This window comes from Felis catus, chromosome B1, assembly GCF_018350175.1.
Source record: "Felis catus isolate Fca126 chromosome B1, F.catus_Fca126_mat1.0, whole genome shotgun sequence".
Classification (NCBI taxonomy): Eukaryota; Metazoa; Chordata; class Mammalia; order Carnivora; family Felidae; genus Felis; species Felis catus.
In genome coordinates this window covers 152,057,874-152,085,272 of record NC_058371.1, presented here as the reverse complement: position 1 = coordinate 152,085,272, position 27,399 = coordinate 152,057,874, and the positions used below count along the sequence as shown (strand labels likewise).

Below are 27,399 nucleotides of genomic sequence, written 5' to 3'. Positions count from 1 at the left end.
GTTTTAACAAGATATTTCGATTTGTCCTTCGGAAGATTAAAATATGATAACAGAAGCTCTCCAGACCCAAAAAAGATTCAAATGAAATTACTTTAGCCAGGACTTACACAGAGTTGATCAATACATGCACGAAGTGTGTCAGTGTAAGTAAGATAACCTCCCTCCTACCAAAGCAAGGTGATTATAACTCTAGGGAAGAAATTCTCAAAGATACTACATCAGAGAACCAAGACTACAGGCTATGGATAAATGATTTAAATTCTTAAACAAGAGATCATACAAGCAGAAAAGAAAAACACTAAGATCTTAATAGATGAATGAGAGAAAAGCAGGAAGAGTAATTTCACAAAACAAGTACTTTAATCAGGTAACAAATATTTTCAGTTTACTGATTAAAAAAAAACTTAAAAAGGGTAAGAAAACCAAAAGGTTCTGTAGTTTCCCAATTTATAAATAACTTATGTTCTTTTTTTTAGAATTTATTTTTATGTTTATTTAATTTTGAGAGAGAGAGACAGTGCAAGCAGGGGAAGGACAGAGAGAAAGAGACAGAATCACAGGCAGGCTCCAGGCTCTGAGCCATCAGCACAGAGCCTGATGTGGGACTCAAACTCATAGACTGCAAGGTCATGACCTGAGCCCAAGTCGAATGCTTAACCACTGTGCCACCCAGCCACCCCTGTGGTTTCCCCATTTAAAATAAAACAACAACAACAGATGATACTCAGTGGTAGAGAAAACAGAGTGGCGCTTAGGCCACCCTGAAAAGTGAACCAATCCTTTAGGAAACAATCCTCCAAAACTTATCAAAGAGCAAGACACCACTGTATAGCAAAAGAATGAAGATTATGGTGTTTGTAGTCAAACTAGGGGCAGTCCTGGATGTACCCATTACTATATGTATAGTCTGGGTAAACATCTCATTGATGTAAATGAGATAATAGTGGAGACTCTACGACAAGGCAGTTTTGAAGAATGAGTTTCATAATCCAGTGTGAGGCTCTTCATATTGTCCCAGATTCAAAGTGACCGCTTTGAAGTTTTAAAACTGACAATATTATAATAATTTGGTCTTGGGGAAAAGAATGAGGTACAGAAAATATACATGAGTCTGGGTATATTAAAGGAACTAAATAGCTAATGAATATTTTGAAATAAACAAATTATATTTGTGGAATCTATGATGTGATGAAAATCAATAAGGTATATATAATATTTAATTAGTGTGTAGAGAAATAAAGTGGTAACAAGTATTTTTTTAAGAGCTATTGTTGGAGTGTTACATTAATTAGCATTATGGGGCGATTTTAATTTTCTCTGCAGTTTTTGGGGGTTATTTCATTTTATAATTTTAAGAAAATGATACAAATTATTTAAACAATTCCAATTATGATGTTTATCACAATATGCTGTCATTTACACTCTATCAGTTTTTAAATGATGAAAATAATTGAGATGTGTAACAAATATTTAAAACAGAAGAGCTGAGGAAATTGTTCACTGATAGTTAACATTGACAATGTTAATTGTCTTCCAGATTTAAAAAAAATCTTGTAATGCTGTATCTTTTGCATCTGTGTCTTAATTCCCTGCCCTCTTTTAAGACTTAGTCCTGATTTCCGGTTGAAGCCAGGCTAAAACTCCGCAGAAATCTTTTGCAAAAACTGAGCGAGGGATAAAAAGCATAATTATAATGTATGTGGCTCCCAAACTCTACTCTTCATTCTCCATGCTTCTGGCACAAAGGCATAAAATTATTCCACCCTGAAAAGAAGGTAATGCAAAATGGTTATAAAGAACTTTTTTTTTAATTTATTTTTTTTAATTGTGATTTTAAGTTACTCTAAGGGGAACATCACATCTAATACATATGTTGGGATTTATGTGTGCCATTCAATCACTATTTCCAAGTCGTAGTCTAGACAAATTAGAAAAAGATATAGTTATATGCCATAATTTTTCAATATTTTTTCTAGTTCTCTGCTTTATTATCATTCTAGAGCTTCTTATCCTTCAGCAAAGGTTACAGGTGCCTCCCTATTATCCCCTGGGATGCTTTACTAACAATAGTCCTGCCTAAGTACAAGTCCCTGGTAGATGGGTTTAAAACATTAGTGGGGAAAAAAATAAGAGAAACATCAGTGTATCTCTTAGTCTTACCTAATCAAGTTCCAAGCATTCTCATATCTTTCTGTGAAATAATAAGAAACATATATAGTATCTGCTTCTCAGTTTCTGACACAGAATTCCTAAAATCCTTGTATACAGGGGTACTAAGAGAATCTTTTGTTCTAACATTTATCTTTGACCCCAGTTCCTGGCGCAGAGCTCCTAAAACTCTTGTAATTTCCTAAGTGATAAGAGCACTAGGAGCATTTCTCATTCTATATTTGGTCTTTGACCTTGGTTCTTAACACAAAGCTCTTAAATCTCTAGGAATTTCCTGGGTGATAAAAATTTCTTTTGTACTAATGAAGTAGCTCTTGGTGGTTTCCTAGATGGAGGCTGGTCACCAGAAACACCTAGGTCATGATTAGAAGTATGGAATTTTCAGGGACACCTGGGTGGCTCAGTTGGTTAAGCATCTGACTCTTGATTGCTCAGATCATGATCTGACAGTTTTGAGATGAAACTCCACACTGGGCTCTGTGCCTGCTTGGAGCCTGGTTCAGATTCTCTCTCTCTCTTTCTCTCTCTCTCTCTCTCTCCACCCCTCTCTGCTGCTCACACACAGGTGCTTTCTCTCTCTCTCTCAAAAAAAAATTAAAAATAGTTAGAAGTATGGAATTTTCAGTTACACCCCTCACTCTCCAGAGAGGGGAAAAGGGCTAGAAAAGGAGTTAGTGATCAATCATGCCTACATCATGAAGCCTCCATAGAAATCCCACGTCCAGAGTCCAGAGAGCTTCTCATTTGCTGAACACATCCATGTACTAGGAGGGTGATTTACCTCAACTCCACGGGCTAGAAGCTTTTGCACTTAGGACTCTTCCAGACCTTGTCCTATGTTTCTCTTCAACTGGCTACTCATCTTAAAACTTAAAAGTTTTTGTGGAGAACCCTGCTATAACCTTTCTTTCTTTCTCCACAAATAGCCTGTTAACAGGTTAAAAAAAATCTGATCAATTAATTCACAATAAATTACATACCACACTTAAAATGCCTCCATATGGGTCAAGCCCTTACTGTAGCAAAATATAGCAAATTCTGTTCCAAAGTATTAAAGGATAGGTGCCATAACATTACTCAATGACCCAAACTCTACTATTAGTCAATTAGTCAAAGACACGTATAAAATAGAGATAAAATCATATAAGTGACTAAGGTAAAGTTTACATAATTATACATACGTCAAAGATTTATAAAATAAAGACAAATCCCCAAACTCTACCAATCTAAATGTGCCATATGCAGCCATCCCTCAAGGATAAAAGTCACAAAAGCAAACAAACAAAAACCTACTGACTTTAACTTTGGAATCAGGAACTCTTTTTATTTCTTTCTCTGAAAATGACTATTAGGACCTAGAAGGAAAGCTTGATGTGAGTTATCTTTAGACAACATTTCAGTTGATCTATTTTCCCAAGGTATATTTTAATGAAGATTTCTATATTTCTTTTAATCATTCTCATAGGCCAAATATCATTACAAAACAGGTTCTTTTTCCAAGAATGCCACAGGTAAAGCCACTGATGCAACTAGAAAATGTTATCGAACATGTTAGATTCAGTGTGCTTATTCCAGGATATATTTAGGAAATCAAAATGAATTTTACCAAATATTAACCACCTTTGTAAATTTTTTTGCTGCAGGAGTGGACACAATAATTCTCCTTATTAGCAAACATTTACTAACAATCTATGTGCTGTGCTTTAAGAATAAGAAATTATATAAAAACAACTTTGAAACCACATTATGCAATAATTCTATACCTAGCCACAGATTAGAGCAACAGGTGATATTTAAACCAACTAACAAACAAAAACCAATGCCCAGGCCTCACCCTAGAACAATTAAGTCAAAATATTGTAGCTTGGTTGTGGGACCCAGGTATCATTATTTTTCAAAAGCTGTCAGTGGATTCTAAATTTCCTCCAGATTGACACCGCTAATCCAATAGGTACTCAATAAATACTTCTTGTATTGAATGTTGTGTCTTATAATATTCTTAGGGGAATTTGCCTAATGAATACAAAAGGAAAGGTTTTTAATTAGCATATTAATGGTCTGCTGTTAATAAAAACTTCTGAAGTGTCTAGAGGTGCTTAAAAACAATTTGTTCTCTGGTAAGTACTCTAAATAATTCCCCAGAAATCTGTAACCATACAACCATGTAAACCATGAAGACTGGTTTGTTAAGTAACTGTAAATTCCATTGTATTCTCTACCTTTTTAAACCACAAGTTTTTTTTTCCTAACATTTATCCTTACACGTTTAATTGCTAAGTTTAATGTTTAACGACAGATTCTTTTGAACTTCTATATTTCTATATTAGCTACTTGGATTAAATAGTAGTCATAATATCTCAAAAATAGCAACACTATAAAATTATCTGTATTCAGCTTCTCTATTTCTCCCTTGTGTCTATTGGACCACAGACTTACATATAGTTATATGAAAGCAAACTCAGTTTTGCCACAGATTTGTCAGAAGAGCTTTCAAGAAGTGGATATCTTGATATAAAAGATTTTCTTTGAACTGTTACTGAACTGGAGTAAACCAGAACCACATCTATATTTAGTTACATAATTTTACATGTTACATAGACATATATATCATATTTGTATAAAAGAAAGCTCATGCCTTTAATGAAGCAGGAAGAATGGAGATCAGGATAGGGAGGGTCACAGGTAGAGGCTGTGAAGGCCTTGTAGATGTCCAGGGAGTCACAGTAAACTGAACACGCTATGTGCATTCATTCTTATATGCCTTCCTTAATGCTCACTATCAACAAACTCAAAACTCCTCTTCATCTTTCAGGTCCAGCTTAAACTTACCATTTCTGTAACAATACTTCTGTATTCATCACGGAGAAAATAACCATACCCTCTATTTATTCTTGTACCAATTGTTAAAAATACAATACTAACCGTTACATTGAAATGACATGTGTTACTATTCAATTGCCCATGCTATGAAAATAGGAAGCATATCAAAGACTCAAATCCCATTAAAAAAGCAAACCCTACAGGTCACCAAGGTCAGACAAATCTACTTTGGTGAGCCATAGCAAAAAGAGGTTACAGGATCTATCAAGTACTTATGCAAAAGGCTGCTCTGGTGCAATATTTTGAACAGAAAAATCACATTTCACCTTTTGATACATCGCTTAAATGTTTTTATATTACTCAAATTTGAAGATTAGATGTCCCTACTATATTGTTATACACTTATGTGTATACATTTATATATGACATGTATTTACATATACATGAACATATGTAGAAATATATACATATATATATATATACATATATATATATATGTAAGCTATAATTTAGATATGGTCAATAAAACACTAATGTCTTTTTACTATATTTGGACTACATACTTTTATCAACTATCTGTGATGTTTTGGTTTTAATTTTGAAGCCGGTATCCATCTTGTCAGCTCCTGTCAGATGGAAAAATGTACATTATAAATCATATCACCCTAGGCATGGCCCAAATGGCTAAAGAACATGTAGGCTGAGGCTCAAGAGAAAGGAATGCTTGCTTATTATTCAAAGAAACTGTAGGATAAGTAGTTAATCGGCACTATCCTAAAGATAGATATAGATATAGATAATGATATAGATAATGATAATGATATATAATGATATATAATGATATATATAATGATATATATAATGATATATAATATATAATATATAATATATAATATATAATATATAATGAAGTCTCTAACAAGAAGAATAAAGATTTTCTTTCTTTCTTTTTCTTTCTTTCTTTCTCTTTCTTTCTTTCTTTCTTTCTTTCTCTTTTCTTTCTTTTCTTTCTTTGATTTCAAGTCTCTTGATATGGAAAAGACCTCTGGCAAGCAGAAGTGGTGCCAGAACACCTGTTAACATGACCTCCTGGGCTTCTGGTAAATGGTGTCCACCTTTTCGAAAGACCCCTGCCCCCAGTTTTGCCCCTAAAAGCCTCACTTGCAAGCCATCAGGGAGTGTGAGACTTTTGAGGACAAGCTTCCTATTCTCCTATGTAGTACCACACCAATAAATCACCTATCTTTTTTCACTGCAGAAGCTTGGTGTCAGTCTTTATTGGCTTGCTGTGCATTTGATAGACAAACTCTCAATCAGTCCAGTTATAATCTGCTGAAAACTCAAATTTCTCATCAAGTAGCAAATAGGAAATAGAACCTGGTATGCATTGCATAGGTAGGGGCAAACTATAAACTTTGACATCTGACCTCAAAAATCGGCAAACAGGTAGGGAAAAGAAAAGTTTGATATTAAGAACCACTAAAAATGCAAAAAAAAATTTTTTTTTCACCTTTGTCTCAATTTCACTCACCCCTCTTTTTTTTTTCTTTCCTATATCCCTGTTTTCTGGCATTGGAAAGACATATCATTTCTTAACTTGTCTGATAAACAAAATTCTTCTTAAACAATTTCTATCCTCTCACTGCAAAATTACATGGTTTCTTTCATTAACCTATAAAATTCAAAGTGTTACTTATTTCAAATAGTTATTTATCTGATCACTTACTAAAATCAATTCACAGTATATTCATGGCTGCACTCCTTAAATTTTTCACTCTTTTTTAATTTTTCTTCATTATTGAACACTCAGCTTATAAAAAGACCTGTACTACTATTTAGTGAAATGTGTAAGTGAGAGACTGAATGTACAAAGGGACAATGGCTAGACCAAAAAAAACAAAAACAAAAACAAAAACAAACAAACAAACAAACAAAAAAAAAAAACAGAACTCTGATGCCAGACCTGCAGCAACCAGTCTAGGAAGCCAAACCACAAGCTCTGTAGCAACTGACCTGAGTGGTCAATTAGTCAGACTTTATCAATAAATGCCAGCTTCACTAACTTCTGTCCATTCTAAGTAGAAGGCACCAAACATGCCCCCACAAGCAATCCCACAGGATGTTCCACTTCTAGTTAGCCCACCTCCAGCTATCCCATGCCAATAGCCTCCAATCAGGGAAAAATTGAAGCCTTCCCTTCTCTTCATTTTAAAGCTTTACACTCCACTGCCTGCCGTTGGGTTTCTGCCAGATGCAAGTGATGGTGGCCGATTCCCTTGTTATAGCAACTTCTTAATAAATAGCCTTTGCTTGTTCTCATTTGGGTGTTTTTTGGGTTTTTGGGTGTTTTGTTTATTTCCACAGATGAGATAACTTTACTAGTTCAATACAGGAAAATTGCATAGATTTATCCTCACAATCAACTGGCATCTTAGTTCTGTTCTGGCACAATAATAAGGTTGATACACAAAATACTGAATCATGTTGCTTTCTCCTACAGGATGATGCCGTCACTGGGCAAACATCAATTACCTCCATTTATAGAAGCCGAAAGATACTGTGAGCTCCCTCCACTGAGCTTTTCCCTCCCAGTCATTTCATTGTTGAAACAGGTCTATCTGTAAAGTCTCTTTGAGAAGAGTATATGACTCTTATGACTAACCTGCTTGTGCTTAGCTACTTTAGGTTTTAATTTATTTTGAGAGAAGTAGAGAGGAAAAACTAAGAATGGATAAAGTTGCAAAAAAGTGATGCTAATTTTGCCAGCTTAAAAAAATATTTTAAGCACAGTAACATTTGTTTTAAACAGCCATTTGTCTTAATGTAGAATAATATCAATTAAAAATGAGTGGGTCAAAAAAGAAGATATTAATCAAAGAAATAAGCCACTATGTAAGTTCTGACCTATTTAGCTCCCTCCATTATGGCTGTTGAATATTTTTTCAGAGTCGAATCATTTATAGCAGCATTAAATTTATAAAGTAGAGGAGTTAGAAGGACTAATGTTTAAATTTAATTGTTTCACACTCAAATAATTAAAGTAATTGTGGAAGTATACTCAAATTATCAAAATATAAGAACTGTATTTATTTTGTGATAAACATGAGAACTGAATTAATTATGAGATTGATTTAACAAGAAACTAAGTGTTCATTTTCACATCAAACTATTCAAATTCCACGTAGCACATTTTGTTTTCTATTCATACGGGTCAGTAACATTGAAATCATATATTACATAAGTTGCCATAAGTTTTAAAACTTGAATATGGGCATGCCAGGGTGACTCATTCGGTTAAGCCTCTGACTCTGATTTCAGCTCGGGTCATGATGTCACAGTTCATGAGACCAAGCCCATAGCAGGCTCTGAGGTGACAGCACAGAGGCTGCTTAGGATTCTCTCCCTCTCTCTTTGCCCCTCTCCTGCTTGCACAGGCTATCTGTCTTTCTCTGAAAATAATTAAACATTTAAAAAGTTTTCAAAAAAATTGAATATAATGGTAATAAAAGCTAACTATTTTAATATACACATATATATAACAATGGTCAATTATGATTGCAATTGTTTTTTATACATACAATTGTATATCAATGTATGGACCCATAAGAGTACTTATATAAAATATTTGTAATTATGACCATATGTGATATCCCAACAGATATTTGCTTGACCAAACAATGAAACACATTTTAAAATTATATTTAAACTGACATGATCCTGGACCAAATTAGATTAGAATGTTTTGCTAGCCCAGAGGCAGTATAGATAAAAGAATATCTATATAGACACTTACTTAGTATATACTACAGGTGAAGACCTAAAACAATTTTGGGAGAGAGTGATAAACAGTGCTTATACTTACATAAATTTGTAGAAAATAACAATTTAGATTACCCAAAAGGTACAATTAACAACTGTATCACATGCAAAACAAATGGTACTAAAAAGTAAACAAATCTTGACAATTCTAATGATGTGTCTTTAGTATACAAAGAACTAAGATTCCACTAGTCCAAGTGGGTAAAGAGCATGCATATGTAATTTATAAAACATGTAATAAAATAACTAATGAGTACAGTTATTGCATATATATTAATAAGCCTATTAAATTTCAAAAATAAAAAAGAAATGCAATTAAAAATACAGAATATTTTTCTTCTATTAAATTAACAGACTGGCTAGTTTGTGACCCATTAGGTAGTGTCATACACTGTTGGGGGAATGGTAATTCGTGCAATGATTTACAATTTGTCATTTGTCATTTGACACATTTGTCAATTTGTATCAACAATCTTAAAAATATTCGTATTCACTATCCTTACATTGAATTATACAAATATGTTCTAAGGACATTAAAGATTGAAATAGCAACCCCTCTCCCTCATAACAATGACAACAGAAGAAAAGAAACAAACAAAACCAAAGGGACAGCATATGGGAAAAGTTAGACATTAGAATATCAAAGACTTCCTAAATTTTGCTTTTAAAATTTACACAGGAAAACTTTATATGATGATGTTACGTCAAAGAAAAACAGAAAATAAAATTATAAATTATGAACTTAACTATACATATGTAAAGATCTTAAGTATGTATGGCCAAACATGAATATTGATTGCCTCTGGTGGATAAATATGATTAATTTTCCTCCTGCATTTTGTCTTGCATATTTTATATAATTTTTAATCACAAAATTAAGAAATGCAAGCATAAATAAAATACCAGCTAGTAAGAAATTAGGACAATCATTGTAACCATGCCAACTAACTAACACACAGTGTAAAAAGTAGACTGAAATGTATAGAAAAGGCTGGCAGCAAGAGATCTTGGTAAGGTCAAAAAAATCAGGACGTTCATGTAAGGAAATGGCCATTAATCTAAAGTCAAAGATATTTTGGAGCATAGCTAAAGCAGCCCAGCAATTGGCATATTTGAGGTCTAAGGAATTATCATACAGTGGGTGAGCAGATGGAAGGAAGCAGGATTGACAGTAATAGTCACTTCAGGACATATGATGTACTGAGACGATCCCCTGATAGACTTCCAAATCAGGTTATTTAGGAGTTCCCTTAGAGTGTTTTCAAAGGGTTGGAGACATAGCAACTGGTTCCAGTCACCCTGGCTTTGGGAACTGATAGAAACAAAGGACTCAAACTACACAAGTTCCAACCAGAGAGATGAGATGTTCAGAAGGACCTTCCATTTCAATTTCTGGAATGAACATTTACAAGCCTCAGAACTTGGGCAGAAAAATATTAGGTGGTAAAATAGACATCTATTTGGAATTCAAAATGCCAGAGGGGAGGAGGGTTGGGGATGATGAAATAGATGCAGGAGATTAAAAGGTACAAACATCCAGTTATAAAGTAAATGTCATGGGGACAAAAAGCACAGCATAAAAAATGTAGTCAATAATATTGTAATAGATTTGTATGGTGACAGATGATAACTAGATTTACCAGGATGGATATTTCATACTGCATATAATTGTTGAAACACTATGTCCTGCACCTGAAACTAGTATAATATTGCATGTCAATTATACTTCAATTAAAAAAATAAGTAATAAATAAAAACTAATACGCCATTGGTTAACATCCAGCAACCATAAGGTTTAAATTAATTTTCAAATGATGAAAAAATACAAACATTTGGAGTAAAAATGATCTATAATGACTGTATTATAAAACTATTAAAAAAAAGTAGCTATTTTCCTATTGGAGCTGGAGAGTATGTACTAGCACTGGTTTGAAATGATTAATTATAGTTTTTTTCAGATTCCAAGAAAGGCTGGGTTTATCTTGGCCATGACATTCCAAATGTCTAGAGAAGAGGTAAATCTAGCAGACCACAATATGTACATATGAAAGAGCTGGAATAGGACTAGATCAGAAAGAGTCAGATATTGACATCAAAATAAATCATCAAGAGGTCCTGATGTACTAGAAAACATCATACAAGTGTAAAATTCTGGTTTATCATATATTTGTCTCATCAAAATTTATGTATAATCAAAGTTCAACATTACTTATCATGTACATATTAAATTCATGCTGATTTGATGATAACTTGTTAGATTTTTACATCATCTTTTTCACGATGGGACAGAAATTAGTCATTTTGGGTGGCTCAATTTCACCTTAACATTTTCCTGAGGATGATTGGACCTGTAGATTGGCTTTTTCCTGGTAATTATACTTGTAGAAAATTAAGAAAACCAGAATAATTCTACAGATTTAATATCTACACTGTTAAAATATTTATGCTGAACTTGGTATCCTTAAAAAAGTAGCATGTGTTACTGGCATATATGATGTCACAAACAACGTTAGCAGTGGGGATTTATAGTAAGATTCTAGTGTATCTAGGAAAAATAATATTAACAGAAAATATTTCGCTTAATTTTATATTTCTACATATTTTTAAACATGTTTGTTTAAATATTTGCTCTGTGATTGGATGTTCTGTTTACATTCTTTTGTGTACTATTTCTCCATATCTGTGCCAGATATCTCTTTGTACAAAATAGTGAAAGTATTAATCAAAGTATTAAATGATTAAAGTAATAAACAAGCAAAATTGCATGACTTCAATTGAAACTCAGATTCATTTTTTTTAACGTGGGCACTATTTATATATCACCTATGGGTATAATCAGTTTAAACCAATACCTAGAACATTTCTTTCAGGAAAATCAATGAAATAGGCATAGAAGTGTCCAAGTGGCACTAGGGTCACTCAATGCCAGAGGTATGGAGAGTTCTTGGAGGTGGAGAAGAAGGGCTTGCGAGATTCGAGAGAATTTTTGAATCCTATGAAAGCTTCAGCCTGGAGAGACACTGAAGAGGAATTATAATGTTGGTGTAAGACCATCCTAAGAACACCTAAAAAACAGACAGTCTTTCCTTCACTAAACACCACAAAGAGGTCCCACTTTCCCCACTTGATATCTTGTCTTTCAAGATGGAAGTGGCAGTGTGAAGAGCAGGCAAAAAGCAAGCAAACAAAAAAAACAAACAACCTACAATAAACTTTAACCATCTTTCTGGCCTTTCGATCTACCTTGGCTCAAGAGAACTCAACAAACAATGACCATGATAGAGATGTGGAACCCAATGCCAGACCATAAGAATGGGAAGAAAAGATAACGGGTCATTTAAAAAAATAAAGAAATAAAACAGGGATTTAAAGAACAAAAGCCCCAAATAATCATTACAATTCGCCGATGTTATGCAGTATTGATGGCTTCAAGAGAGCGGAGTAATGCCTGTAGACTATTCAGAGCAAATGCATGCCGAAGACCCACCACAGGGGAGTATGCCAGTTTTCTGTGAGATTAAAAAGTCAGGGGAGTAGGAAATAATGAGAAGCAAGGAGTGAGCGATAGTAAAAAGAATTTTGGTAAGCAAAATAATTAGGATATAATATGTTTTGTAGCACTAAAACTACCACAGACATCAGATATATTTGAAGTCAATTCCTCTACATGGCACAATAAAGAATGCAGCTGTTTGAAATTGAGTTGCTAATCCATTAGAAACATTTCTTTCTTTGCAGGTTTATGAAAATTTTTTAAAAAGAGCACAGATCTTAAACAAATGGGGTTTTTAGCTGGAGTTTAAAATCGTTTGGAACATTTTACTGCCATTTGCTTCATTTTTCAGCAATGGATATATTCCTAGACATGGCTCAGGAAATTAACGGGGTTTTGTTGAATAGATGGGCTACCCTTTGGCATAGCGTAGTGCTATTGATTTTTCCCTGTAGAGCTGGATATCAGGTTCCTGTGAGAGCCTGTGTGGGCTCTGAGAGATGTAGTAAGATTCCCAGAAACCTAGCAGAGTCCTCTGTCAGAGATAGTGTCTGCTGGCATGCTAGCATTTTCTCTTCCACATTTTATAGAAATAGAGCTTTTGGGCAAATAGAGCTTCAGACAAAAAGTGTATTTTGCTTTCTTGTATTAGGCTTTTGACCTGCTCTATGCTTCATACTTGATGAAATCTGAGTCTTTAGATTCTTTGCTATAATAATATTTATTTTTTTGCAAATCAATGATATTAACTTATCTCCGTGTCATAGAATTTTTCCTCCAAAATGTTTGCCTCAATATAACTTCCTGAGAGTTGCCGTGATGTTTACGTGTTTGATCTGTGAGAAGTCGCAGGTGGGATATTCAATAATGTTGAGCAATTGAACCAGTAACTCTCTTGGGTTCAGTTTCCTAGGACGATTTACTTCCCACAGTGGGCAATTAGTTGTTGCTATGCTCCTTGTCTTTCTGGCACTACTGTGTCCTGATCCCCATTTGTCAGTTATTAATAAATTATGATCTTCTCTCTAATTATCTTTGATTCAGAGCCTTTGAAGAAAAAAGCGTGTAATCATGAGAAAATAGAAGGAATAACAACTCTCAGATATTAAATCAATACACATGCCTGGATTTATTACAGTTTCATAAAGTCACATCTGCTAATTCATAAGCCACTGAGATTTGCTTTTAATGAGAGCTTTCCTAAAATCAGTATTTACATGTGTGATTATAAATATTTGGCTATTTATCATTATTTTATTTTTTTCAACGTTTATTTATTTTTGGGACAGAGAGAGACAGAGCATGAACGGGGGAGGGTCAGAGAGAGAGAGAGGGAGACACAGAATCGGAAACAGGCTCCAGGCTCTGAGCCATCAGCCCAGAGCCCGACGCGGGGCTCGAACTCACTGACCGCGAGATCGTGACCTGGCTGAAGTCGGACGCTTAACCGACTGCGCCACCCAGGCGCCCCTTATCATTATTTTAAATTAGGATAGAAGGAGACAAAATACTTCCACACAATATTTTTCTTACCAAAACGTACCAAGTTCTGAAACTACATAATCGTAATGATGTTAGAAATGCTAAATATACTAACATATTCATGATACTCATAATCTGAAGAGAATCAGGAGAGAAATCAAACCTGTTGACCTACATTATTATTAATAAAAACTATCACCACTTGATGCTACCAGGTGTATCATCATTCTGGCATCTGGATGCCCAGATGTCGAATGAATAATATAAGCTAGTGAAGACTTCTTCTTCCTATGTAATACTTCTTTGAAATCACTGCATTTATTTTGTGATAGCGCAAAAATTTCAGTAATCAGGAAGAAAGCACTTCTATGTGTTAGGTATTCTATTACACTCTTATCAGTGTTGCTAACAGTTTTTATTTTCCAAACTATCAACATTAATAGGAAAAAACGAGACAAAGCACTTCAAATGGAGACTGATGTACGGTTTATCCTTAATTCAATAATTTATGAGGTAGGTTATGTGGAGAGACACAGAAATCTTTATCTTTTATCTTTCACTTACTGAAGAAGAAAGATGTTTACTCAATATACTATAATTTGCAGTTGAAAGTGTTAAATTTCATGAGAACTACTGATACATTGTTCTGAGACTTCATTGGAAGGAAAAAGGCTGTGGCTAAGAGAATTAAGGAAGATTTTGTGACAGAAATGATGCTGAATGTAGATCTTGACATGTGGGTAAGGTTTAAATACTGAGAGATGAAATGCAGCATAAGAAAAAGGCACGGAGCGAGAGCCTCTTTCCACATTTTCAGTTCTTATGCTGTGTATGAGACTGGCCCTGTCTGCAGATTCAGGTGTGAGCTCCTACCGTGCTGGGCCATACAGTGTAACCTCTCCATCCTCTTCTTAGTTAAAGTGTCAAGTGTTATCAATTGACTTAACTCTGTGGAGCTGGATTTTAGGTTCCTGTCAGAACCTGTACCATATGGGCTCTGAGAGTGAAAGGCAAGAACTCTAAAGTCAGAGCTGGGGTCAACACAGCGACCATTCTTTCTTCAGTGATCCTGGTCTCCTGCCATCTCAAGGGCCACTCCTTAGTCTGCTTTCACCAGATCTTTCTCTTCCACTCTCAGTGTCAGTGTTGATGGGCTCCATCCAAATAACCTCATTTTGATGAGTGGTTTTAAATATCACATTTGTGCCACAGCACTCTTCAATCATGTGCCTCCATATTGCATAGCAGACACTATCTTAGTACCTAGATCAATAAGTGTCTGTACTTTGGATTTGGGTTTGTTTTTTTTTTTTTATACATCTCTGGAACGTTTCACCTATATGATCTATAATTCTCTTTTAGAATAAGTCACTTTGAATTTGGCTTCTGTCATATGCAACCAAAGGAGTCCAGGTCAAAAAAAAAAACATAGTGGTAATGCTGGAAGGTATTTTCAGGAATCCCGAACTCCAACTTCATTCCTCCAATAATGAGATCACTGGGCATTCACTGAGAATCTACACTATAATATCTGTTTATTCATGATGAGCACATATCTATCAGAGGAGACATATATAGAATGATGAACTAAAAGTACTTCAGTTGGGAAAAAAAACAGTTTTGAGGAAACACAGAGGCAAAATTAATCAGTTTTCACAAAATGAGGAATGGTCATAAAGTTGGTGATATTTAATGTGTTGATTCTAGAATAAATAACTTATCTGTACAATTTTCCAGTGAAGGACTGGTGAATAATTCATTACAATCCAATATATTATTTATTTACCTTAGTGTCAAGAAATCACTGGCATTAATTTCTAAAAGGTGTTTTATTTACATTACTGACCAGTTTAGGGGCACTTGGGTGGCTCATTCAGTTAAGCTTCCTACTCTTGATTTAGGCTCAGGTCATGATCTCAAGGTATGTGAGTTCAAGTCCCAGGTTGGTCTCTGTGCTGACAGGGTGGAGCCTACTTGGGATTCTCTCTCTCCCTCTCTCTCTGCCCCTCTCCTGCTCTGTCTGTCTCTATCTATCTCTCAAGATAAATAAGTAAGTAAATAAGTAAGTAAATAAATAAATAGAATTATATATTGCTGATCAGTGTGCAAAGGTTTTAAATGTTAATTAATACCATTATTTTTGGCAATAGAGAATCAGTGACTTTGTATACAAGAATTCAGAGTTTCACTAAGATCATACAGTTTAATGCTTTACAAGTCATGGGGGAAGCTGTCTAATGAAGAACTAAGTCCTAAAGTCAGAGCTGCATTCAAGCCCCAGGTCCCCAATAACTAACTGTATATAGTAATTTATGTTCTAGACATTTTCTCAGAAGGAAAAAAATAACCCACAGATAAGGATCTCTGCCATCTTGGATCTTTAGACAAAAAATTAACACAAGAAATATACTTTTAGTAATATAATGGCAATTAAGTGTCATGAAGAGTCAAATCAAGGTAAGAGAGATCTGATATGCAGCAGAAGGAATCATGGGCTATGATTTTAGTTAGCTCGATTGAGAGGATGGGATTTTGTAAAGACTTAAAAGCTGGAGGAAGCCACGTGCTTCTCTGGGGCAAGGGAACTCTAGGCCACAGGAAGAGCCAGTGCAAAAGCCTCAAGCCTGCACCATTTTTACAATGGTCAAGAAACTGAAAGAAGATAATTTTATCAAGCATAAATTGAAGGTAGAACTAACACTGAGACATAGTTGTGTGAAATATTACACGTACAACCCTTGGAACAATGCCTAGTAGGTAGTATGTAATTCATGCTAGACCTTATTGTACTTATTATTACCAACATTATTACTGTGTTATTCCATTAGGCAAAGAGGCTTCTCTGAAGGTTTTATAATACTTCATGCCCTTTAAAAATCACTCACTTAGGAAGCTATTATGCTTTGATATCAAAAGTAGGCAGAGCTCTGGCACTTGTCTGAATTAAATTACACTCAAAATGCCTGCATATTTTTTTTTATTTTGACTCCAAATAAGTTTGAAGGAAAATTTCTAAGTCCAGTGGATTTTACCATCAAAACCACTGTTTTTCCTAACCATTGTTTTTCCTAACATAAGAAATGTGACAGGCATGTAATAAGAACTCATTTTTTTTTTTTTAGTTAATGAATCAGATCACCATTGTGGTACAAAGAAAAAAAAAAGTTACCATTTAGGAGGATTCTAATTTAAACCCTCTTTTTTATCCATAGCTGTTGTAATTCTGTTTATGAAATTCTGTCCATTGATCTGACCACGAAATTAAAGTGGAAACACTTTGAGAAAAGAACATTATCTTCTTATTTCACATGCCTGGACTTATCTTGGTGTTTGATGTGCAACAGATGTTCAATAAATGTTTGTAATATCTGAAGAATATGTCATTTACAACGTGTTATACATTAAGAGATTTGAACCAATTTACAAAAGGCTAAATTTTAATAGTATTTTTAAGTAAAAAAAACAAAAACAAAAACAAAAAACCCTGAAGCAACATCTTACCTAAATCTACTAGTTTTTTTTTTCCTTGAAATTTCTAACATGGTCTCAGTATCTTAATTTTGATAGGTTAGCCTTCAAGTACACTATCCACTGAAGAATTTTTGCCTCAGAAAACTATGAGACATTTCAAGTCAATTGAGTTCCAATTGTTTAATAAACAAAGAGAGAAATAAGAGTTAGCGGTCATACATGGAGCTACAGGATTTGAATACGAACAGGACAAACAAGGGGAGATCTCTCGCTGAGAAAATAATCATTTTTACAATAAGCTGTGACTCAGACTCAATTTATAATCTCAGGAGCATCATAGTATTAAAGCCATACATTAGTAATCTTAAAATCACATCCAAGGTTAAGCAGCTTGAGGAAATTCTTCTACCTTTTCTTCTACCCCATAGGTTTTTTATTTTGTTTTCCATTTTTAAAACTGGTAAACAGATTTAACTTCTTTGTACTTACATGCAAAAATAAGTGGAAATGTGTGGGAGTGCATGTATATAATGTTTGTATCTTTTTAATAGGTTTTTTTTTTCAACGTTTATTTTTGGGACAGAGAGAGACAGAGCATGAACGGGGGAGGGGCAGAGAGAGAGGGAGACACAGAATTGGAAACAGGCTCCAGGCTCCGAGCCATCAGCCCAGAGCCTGACGCGGGGCTCGAACTCACGGACCGCGAGATCGTGACCTGGCTGAAGTCGAACGCTTAACCGACTGCGCCACCCAGGTGCCCCATATAATGTTTGTATCTTTGACTCCTGAGCATACATGTGGCATTGATTGAAATAAAAATCAAATCTCTGCAATTTTCTTAAAAAATAAATTCATGAGTGTGTAATAAATAAGGGATCAGAAACAAAGTATTAAAATATATGGTTTAAAACCAGGTTGTCTATGTTGACCAAGGTTCAAAGAAGAAATAGTTTCTCTACACTGAAAGATGTTTTCCTTTATATGTTCAGTACCAGTAGGTCCTGTTAATTTAAGCTTTATATCAGGTTAAGAAGTATCCAGTAATCAAGAATTAGGCCTCAAGCTTGAAATGGAGACGGTGGAAAAAAAGTAACTTAATATAATCAAGATCATCTTTAAAGGAAAGGAAAATAGAAGAAGGACACTGTAAAAGACTTTCTCAAACATGTAACTGGAAGTGTGGAGATGACAATCAGTGATGAAAAGTTTGTTTATTAAATAATTTATATCTATAAAGTAGTATATATAAGGGGAGAAACTCAATAAACTTAGTATATAATAAGAAAGTTATCAATGTGCATTGTCATTACTGATAAAAGAGAAAGATTAAAAAACAATTACAACATGCTGTGCATATCAGGAGGTTTAATTTATATCCATTCTAGGGTAATTAGCTCATAGTTTGCTAAGGACATGTCAATTGTTTTGTACTGCAATAAAAAATCCATTTAAAATTAATGGTGAAGAAAGTAAAACGAGACTCTAAACCCTGCAGAAAATGCTCTATGGAATATTTAGCACCTTTAAACAGGAAGATCACACAAATTCTAAGATTGATAGAATCCTAAGGTGTTATAATTCTTTCTGTTTTTTTAAATGGAACTTTTTCCTTCAAGATGGATATTTGCCTATATTATTTTAAATTCTACCTAAGTAGAAAGACTCCAAGAGGTTTCGGTGTAATCAATTTTAGCCTAAAAAGATTAGAAAGTCTCTATATTTGATTTATGTTTTATCTTTCAATTTATTTTAGAATAAAAAAGATAATTTTTTCTATGAAGTAGATTAGTCCCATAGTATTCAATATGTTATAATCCTCATTTTTTTTTTATCTGGTCTGAATAGAAATACAAATCACCAGTGAATATGTGTCTTCAAGACGTACTTTCTCCAGGGTCCAAACGATATAAATTTCCAATATATATTACATTCAAGTGATATTAATATTTTTTCAATATATAAGAATTAATTCATCTTTATCACCACTGAGGAGTCAAATTATTTGCAATTAAAAGACATTTTACCTAGGAGCAAATATCTGGTTTTTAATATAGTCAAGAGGTTAAAAAGTGACAAAAAAAAGTTCAGAGTGAGAGAATAAAGTCATTATATTTTTGTGGATGTTTATCAGTCATATTTTGGCAAAGACAGGAGGGAGAAACATATATAATTTAATGTCTTCAGACCATTACTAGAACAGATTTTTTTCAATAATTTGTCAGTATTCATAAATAATTTCCCACATATTATTAGGTTTTGGCCACATTTCTTCATTTATGTTTTCCTTTATTTGACAAATCTTTATTCAGTTAATTCAGGACACTGGGTACTATGAGATGGATATGGTTTTCTTAGTCCAGACAAAAATTATGAAGCTCATTGTCTTGAATGAGATAGGCAAAGACCTTTAAGAATCATTTAATTTAGCTTTTGAATAAGTATACTTATGTAAAACAACATAAAATAACTTATACATGAAAAATACAAATGGCCAGATATGTTTTTATCATAAGACAAATGCCCCCTTAAATTCAAGAATATCCATTCCAAAAAATGAAGTAATGAAAATTTCATGCAAAAGAAATTGCTGGTAAAAAAAATATAAATCTCAGAGTTTGGGGGATAAAATTTGTTTTCCCTTAAGTTGGAAATTCCTAGTCCCTGTATAGTAAGTACCATTAAGAAAAATTTAATATGAATACATGATGCACAAATTCATAAGGTATTGTTATTTTTAAAAAGTAATGTACTTCTACAAGACAATGTATACAAAAAATTATCTTAGCAAGTCACAGATTTAGTTCTGTTAAAAATTAAGCTTTGTATCTTGGGCGTAGGATTCTAGTACAACTGAGAAATTACACTAAAATTTAATTATTCTCATGCAGCAAATCCAAGTACATATGGAATTTATGTGGTGCGTGTGTGTGCACATGGACACTAGAGCATTCCTATCCTTCAGTTACCAAGTAATGGGTAAATTGAATCTTCTCTCAAACACTTCATCTAATGCTACAGATATATATGTATCTGTATACATATGTATATATGTATACGTGTGTGTGTGTGTGTGTGTGTGTGTGTGTGTGTTGGGGAAGAAAAAATTTTGAGAATAGTGGCTGATTCACATACAAGTAAGAAAGAAACCATAGCTGAATGTCATCAGTAAATTCATATTAACAATACTTAGGTTAAATAAATATACTGTGGCTAAGTATACAATAAGATATATTCTATATATATTTGATTTGTCCTTTAATAAACCCTCAAACACACAGCCTTATTGGATTCTAGATCTTGATCTTTCCTTCTGTTTTATTCACTTCCTCTAAGTGTGGACATAACAAATACAAAATCTTCTTATAATCCTCATGTTCCTAACTATAACTAACACTTCCGGATTTATTGGAAATGAAGAAGCCAACTCATATCTCAGTCAGAAGTAAAGAAATGATATTACAAACCAGCTCTGCAATTGTATCATAGTTATCTACCCTTTTGAGTTAGAAAAAACTCATATCATGTGGAAGGTTCCTTAACAGTTACCAGACAATTATCTTATTTGACCAAAATCTGAGCAAGTTTTCATGACAACATTTTTATCTCCCAGGAAACAGGGACATCATCAGAGCATTCTCCCCAGGTGACTTCAGAGAAAAACGAACAGTGGGGTACCAGCCAGCCAGCTTTCTGGTCCAATAGGCTAGCTGTCCTCAAAAGAACACAAACTGCTTCCTACCTAGAAATTCTAAAAGTGCATCACTGCTATTCTAGCATTAAACATAAGTGATGGATTTCTATACACATTCTTAAGAAAATTTTGAACATTCTTAAATAAACAGGAACTAGAAGAAAAGGAATTTTCATATACAAAAAGAAAGGATGTTCAAAGGAATATATTCAACAATGTTTTATGAAAATAAATTACTATAATTTAAGGCTATAGTTATAAATCTTTTCAGAATATAATATGCAGTATATTCTGCATATATATGCAGAATATATATATATATATATATATATATATATATAGTGCCCAATTCTGTATATTTATGAGTTGAATATGTGCTGAAGAATCAAAAGTAAGTAAGTAGAACAGTAACAAAATTAATATGAATATTGATTTCCTGACCTTTTTTTTTGGACCTTACATAACAATTTCACATATTTGTGCAAGTCTAAATATTTCCATGAAGACTCTCATCAAGTTTTCTGCAATAGTCTAACACCAACACATTTTCAAACGGATGGCACTAATTACTGAATGTCCCTTCTGACAGTGGCCTAGTGAAAAATGGAAACATGTTTGTGGTAGGGATACAGTGCGCTCATGCTTTGATTCATTTACTTGTTATTTTAAAAATCTTTTTGAAGGTTGATTATGCTCAGCTCAGTGTCAGGAAATACTTTCTACAGAAGTTCTTCTTGGGTCTCTACCTCTTGTTTTTGTTCACAATAAAAAATGTAGATGTGCAACACACATGTTAATGTATCTATTGATACAATATTCAGTGCAATTCACTGCGAATCCGTACACACTATGATTGATGTAGTCGGGCTGAAATCATCCAGAAGCTGAAAATAAAAGCAGTCATTAAAAAGGGTTGTTTATTTCTCTGTTTTCCAGAGTGTCTGCTTCATATCCATCACCCTGTTAGGAAAGAATCCTGGCTAAATAGAATTATTAGTATTATTCTTATGTATCTACCAGGCACAGGCATAGGTCTTCCCTAACACTAAAACTGAAATGACTATAAATATTTTTGAGACAAAATGAATCAGATTTAAAAAACTGTATCAGAAAAAATATGGTTAAAGATAGAATCAATAATACCAAGTTATTAATCACTCTTGTGAAGAGAGCATACCTGGAAAGGAGAAATTGTGTGCTTAAATGTTAGCCCTCATATGGACAAGGCAAGGCTTAAAAATATCTCTTATATTGTGGTTATCTACCGACATATTTGCTTGTCTGATTTGTTTTGGGATGTGCTTAACAGCCAAATGGTCAGATCAAGGTAAAGAAGAGATCAGCTGCAAAAGTTCAAAATCACAGCTTCCTCTCTTACCTTCCACTGAGGAGGAAGCCGATAACCACTGCCAACAAAATGACTCCCACTGTCACAGACACAGCAATTATAGGAATCTGGCTTTGATCGCTGGAGGCTGCAACTGCTGATAGAAGACACAGAAAACGGAGCCCGCGGTTAAAGAGATCATATGCATTCAAATAAGAGCTGCTTAATAGTCGGTAATCGATGCATGGTTTAAACAATTCACCCACACTTGGCCGAGATTTCCCCCTAATATCTCTGCTCAATGGTGTGTAATTGAAAAGACATCTTTAGGAGAAAATATTTACTCTCCAAATGGAAATTTGAAAGAATCACTAAGTCACTGATTATTTCCTTGTCATCATAAAAAATGAATGTAATTGTTTGCATAGTATTTATCTAGGGATCTTAGGTTTGCAAGATAAAATGAAACTTAGTCCTTGATACCAAACCCCTTACTCTAAACAGGAGGTGCTAAGTATCCGAGATTTGACATTTTAGAGTTTGCATGTGGCTGTTTCTAGGAGAAAAATCTTGACACCTCAGACAGGGCTTTTTTCCCATAGACATACGTTGAAGTCCAAAATATTGCGGTTATGGCTTCAGTGAAGTTAATATCATTTTCTGAATATAATTTTAAAAATCGTAATTTCTAGCAGAATATCATCTGTGAGTATACTTTATATATGGGACTCCTTTTTGAAAAATATCAAGACATACACTTAGAACTTTGAGAAGTCTACAGTAAGATTAAATTCATTTACATCATCTTTTTTAAAAAAATTTTTTTTCAACGTTTATTTATTTTTGGGACAGAGAGAGACAGAGCATGAACAGGGGAGGGGCAGAGAGAGAGGGAGACACAGAATCGGAAACAGGCTCCAGGCTCTGAGCCATCAGCCCAGAGCCTGACGCGGGGCTCGAACTCACCGACCGCAAGATCGTGACCTGGCTGAAGTCGGACGCTCAACCGACTGCGCCACCCAGGCGCCCCACATCATCTTTTTTTAAATACATGGATTTAGATGAAATATTATATATTTTAACTGTACAATTACCACAATAAAAGGAATACGGACCTGTTAAGATAGTTGTACCTAAATGAGTATGGAGATATTTCTTTCATGCTGATATCTGCACTGTGTTATAATAAGAACGCTACAGAGCAAAATTAATTTTACAAATGTTCTCAAGAAACCCTCAATAAGATACCATGCTATTGTTTAACAAAATCATCACTTTGATTAATTCAGAGTGGCATTAGTTACCCTTCTTAACAATTTTAAGTCGTCAAGAGTAATAACAACTATAATTTCCCTGTTTTGCTTCCTAGAACCCTTTACCAGCTATTGGCCCCATCAATAGTTTTGGACATCCAAACACTTCCCTTTCTATTCTTGTCACCTCTCCCTTGATTCTTTCAAACCAAAATTGACTTACTCTCTGACCACTTCTTGCATTTGATCTACAATTGGATCTTTTAGACCAGTCTTCAGACCCAATATCACTAGTAGCTTGTTCATGTACAAGAAAGACTCTTAATGACAGTCTAAATCTATGTTCTTACCCTCCCTTTTCTTGGATAATAATAGTTGCAGTTCAATGGTTCTTTATCTTGATTTTCTCCTTTATTCTCTGATATTGAGATCTGTGGTAGGGAATTTAAAACTGCTGAGCAGTATAAATGCGTAGGGCAAAGCTACTCCACTATCACTAGTAACCTTCCCCAAGGTTTGCTTTATTAGTCTCTAAACTCAGATTACTTATAGCATTGCTTTTCTTGGTTCTTTAATTTTCTTTTTGGCAAGAGGCAATGTTTCTAGAAAAAATCATGCAGACATGGTCCACATACATTCAATGTTATTTTTATTAGGCTCTAACTGCTGTTCCAATATTTTTTATTCTCTCTTCTTAATTTCCTAACAAAATCATCATAATGAGTCTTCCTCATTTTCTCAAACTCTAATCTATTACGATTTCTCATGTTTCAATAATGTTAAACTGTATAGATTAAAGAGCAATCAAGTCTGAACTCTGGTTAAATACAACTGGATGGTTATGTAGTTTCCTTTGCTTCACCTAACTCCAATGTTAGAACCCTTCCTATCTCTTCCAAGACCTGGCTCCTTCTAAGGTCTCCCTCCAGGAGATCTTTTATCCAGGAGTCAATTATAGGCTACTTGTCTGCTACCTCCAAGCCTGAATAGATAATTGTTCTTAGTGGAAACAAATCCTTATAACTAAACTTACTGATGTTGGTTCAACTTAAATTTGAAAACAGGTCCAACATTTACTAGGGATATAGGCCAAAGCAAAGTATTTAACTTTATCAAGGCTCATTTATTAATCTCCAAACAGGAATAATTTTCCTGGATCATTATAATTCTGTTTAGAGATAATATTTAGCACAGTGCTCCGACTATTGACAGCCTTAAATAATTAGTAGATATTATTTTTACATATTGTTATCTTCTGCTTTATCGAATTATTTTTTCCTATTTAACACCTTGATTGTTATCTAGCAGTATTGTTATTTTTATTTATTTATTATTTATTATTATCTGATAACCAACATTATTAAATTCCCTCTGCAACTTATCTTCTTCTGCCTTTGAGTTCTATGCATGACATTCTTGCTAAACACAATGAGTACTCTTCCATTTACTTTACCATGCATCATAAGGTATTTGCCTTTGTTGAACATAAACTTCAACCTTGAGGCTCTGCTATGTCTTGGTTTATAGAACATCAGATGAGGCGTTTTTCCCCTTTTCCCCCACACTGTAGCACTACTTTGTCAGTTCCATTGGCTCTACATTCTCTCCCTACATCTTCATGAACAATTCCTGATGAATGCTCCTGATCCTCCACACTTCTCTCCTTACTCTTTAATCTTTTTCTGTCTTTCTCCCTTCCTGCTTCCTTTTCTCTCTACCTCTTATGGGTACTTTTATGCTTATGACATCAGTTAACTCTAAGCTCATGAGTCCCAAATTTATATTTACAACTCTTACTTTACTTCACTTCAAAGCATGACCCTATTAAAAACAAAAACAAAAACAAAAACTACTTTCCTTTTATTTGGATTCATTTTCATATACAAATAGCATTTTTATACCACATCCACCTCAAGGACATTAACAAAAACACATCAATAAATAAACACCATAAATCAAACCACAAACCAGACTAATTTGATCTCTTTTCTTCTGGTTTCTTTTAACTATCACTGAATTTTTCTTAACTCCTACTTGGCCATTGATTACCAAACATTTTTGTGTTTCTTCTGTTTTTTCCCCACAAACTATATTTCTTTTGTCCAACACTCACCTATTTGATTCAAATCTACTGGACTATTGTTCACTGGTTTTATAAATGTTCCCTTTGCCTTCTATGTGTTCACATAAACATCCAAAAATATCACTTTGATCATGTTTCTCTGATCAAAAATTTAATAAATGCCTACTACCTATAAAAAAATTCCCCACGCCTGGGTGGTGCAGTCGGTTAAGCGTCCGACTTCAGCCAGGTCATGATCTCACGGTCCGTGAGTTCGAGCCCCGCGTCGGGCTCTGGGCTGATGGCTCAGAGCCTGGAGCCTGTTTCCGATTCTGTGTCTCCCTCTCTCTCTGCCCCTCCCTCGTTCATGCTCTGTCTCTCTCTGTCCCAAAAATAAATAAACGTTAAAAAAAAAATTCCCGAATTCTCCATCTAGACTTCAAAAGCCCTTTTAAACAAATTCTAACAAATCTTTCTGGTCTCAATGGGCCATTTTGGGAACTCTGAGATATCATTTTGGAGAAAGGGGGCATGATTAATCAGAGGTAGAGATAAAAACAGGGCAAATTCTGGCTAACCAAACTATTAATTTTGAGAAAAAAAAATACTGGTGATTAGTACTGTCAAATGCTTCATTTTTAACAATTGACAAGATCTAATCTAACAATATATTAAAATATGCACCTAGGTATGGGATATTATCTTGCAATAAAATATTTTTAATGGCATACTAAAAATTTCAAATGATTAATACATTTTATGAAAATATTTTGTTAATAATGCCAAATCACAAACATTCACATTTACCTTTTTTCCTCTACCGTTCACTTAAATCAGTTAGTTTTGTATATTAGATAATTAAATCAAGGGCCTATGAGGAAGAATTTCAATAATACATTTTCATTTTTTAAAAAATGTTTAGCTTTGGGGTGCCTGGGTGGCTCAGTCAGTTGAGTATCTGACTTCGGCCCAGGCCATGATCTCATGGTTTGTGGGTTTGAGCCCTGTGTCAGACTCTGTGCTGATGCCTCAGAGCCTGGAGCCTGCTTCGGATTCTGTGTCTCCCTCTCTCTCTCTGCCCCTCCCTAGCTCATGCTTGCTCTCTCTCTCTCTCTGTCAAAAATAAATAAACTTTAAGAAAAATGTGCAGCTTTTCCTAAGTTCTTTGATGGGCTTTAATTATTTTTTATTTCAAATGTATTAATTATTTTGTGAGCTATTTCTAATAAAACATAATTCATCAAGATTTTATACTATTTGTTCATTGTTTGCCCTGACAGCATCAATTATATCCCCAATATATCAACTAACTTGAAAATATATAGAATTGATGAGGTAATGTCAATGCCTTCATACATTTTCATTCTTTAGCACCAGAGGAAAAAAAATTATAAGCCCAGTATAATCCATGATTATTACTTTAATATATCATTAAGTTTTTTAATCTTTAAAGATAACAAATTTCTAGTCACTCACATTTCCTATTTTTTTAATCCGTGATGTATTTTTGGAAGAATAGTTAAGGAATGTTTTGGGAATGCTTAAAAGCAAATTTGGGGCAATGTAACACACTACTATTAAAAGAATATTAATTATAGACACTAATATTCTTTAGTAAATAATGTTTATTTTTCAATAACTATATACTTACATTATCCCGGGGAACTTTAAGCTAGTATATACTGAGAAGTCATGTTGCTTATCTCATTTTGTTTCTCATACTCCATATTGTGTAGATATTCTCCACATTTTAGCTATATATTTAGATAGTTAATCATGAATCTGAAAAGATTTGTTAAAGCCAGATTATGA

The 27,399-nt window shown here is 34.0% G+C and overlaps 1 protein-coding gene across 7 annotated transcripts in view; it reads right to left on the bottom strand.

The window, feature by feature from the left end:
• EPHA5 (EPH receptor A5) overlaps positions 1-27,399 on the bottom strand; it is a 355,806-nt gene that overhangs the window by 60,940 nt on the left and 267,467 nt on the right. For 4 of the 7 annotated variants that reach the window (XM_023253073.2, XM_023253075.2, XM_023253077.2 and 1 more), the window contains one exon: positions 22,324-22,429. In XM_023253073.2, the coding sequence (XP_023108841.1) occupies positions 22,324-22,429 (106 nt within the window). The remainder of the gene's footprint in view (positions 1-22,323; positions 22,430-27,399) is intronic. The other 3 variants (XM_023253074.2, XM_023253076.2, XM_023253078.2) reach the window with 1 other exon arrangement.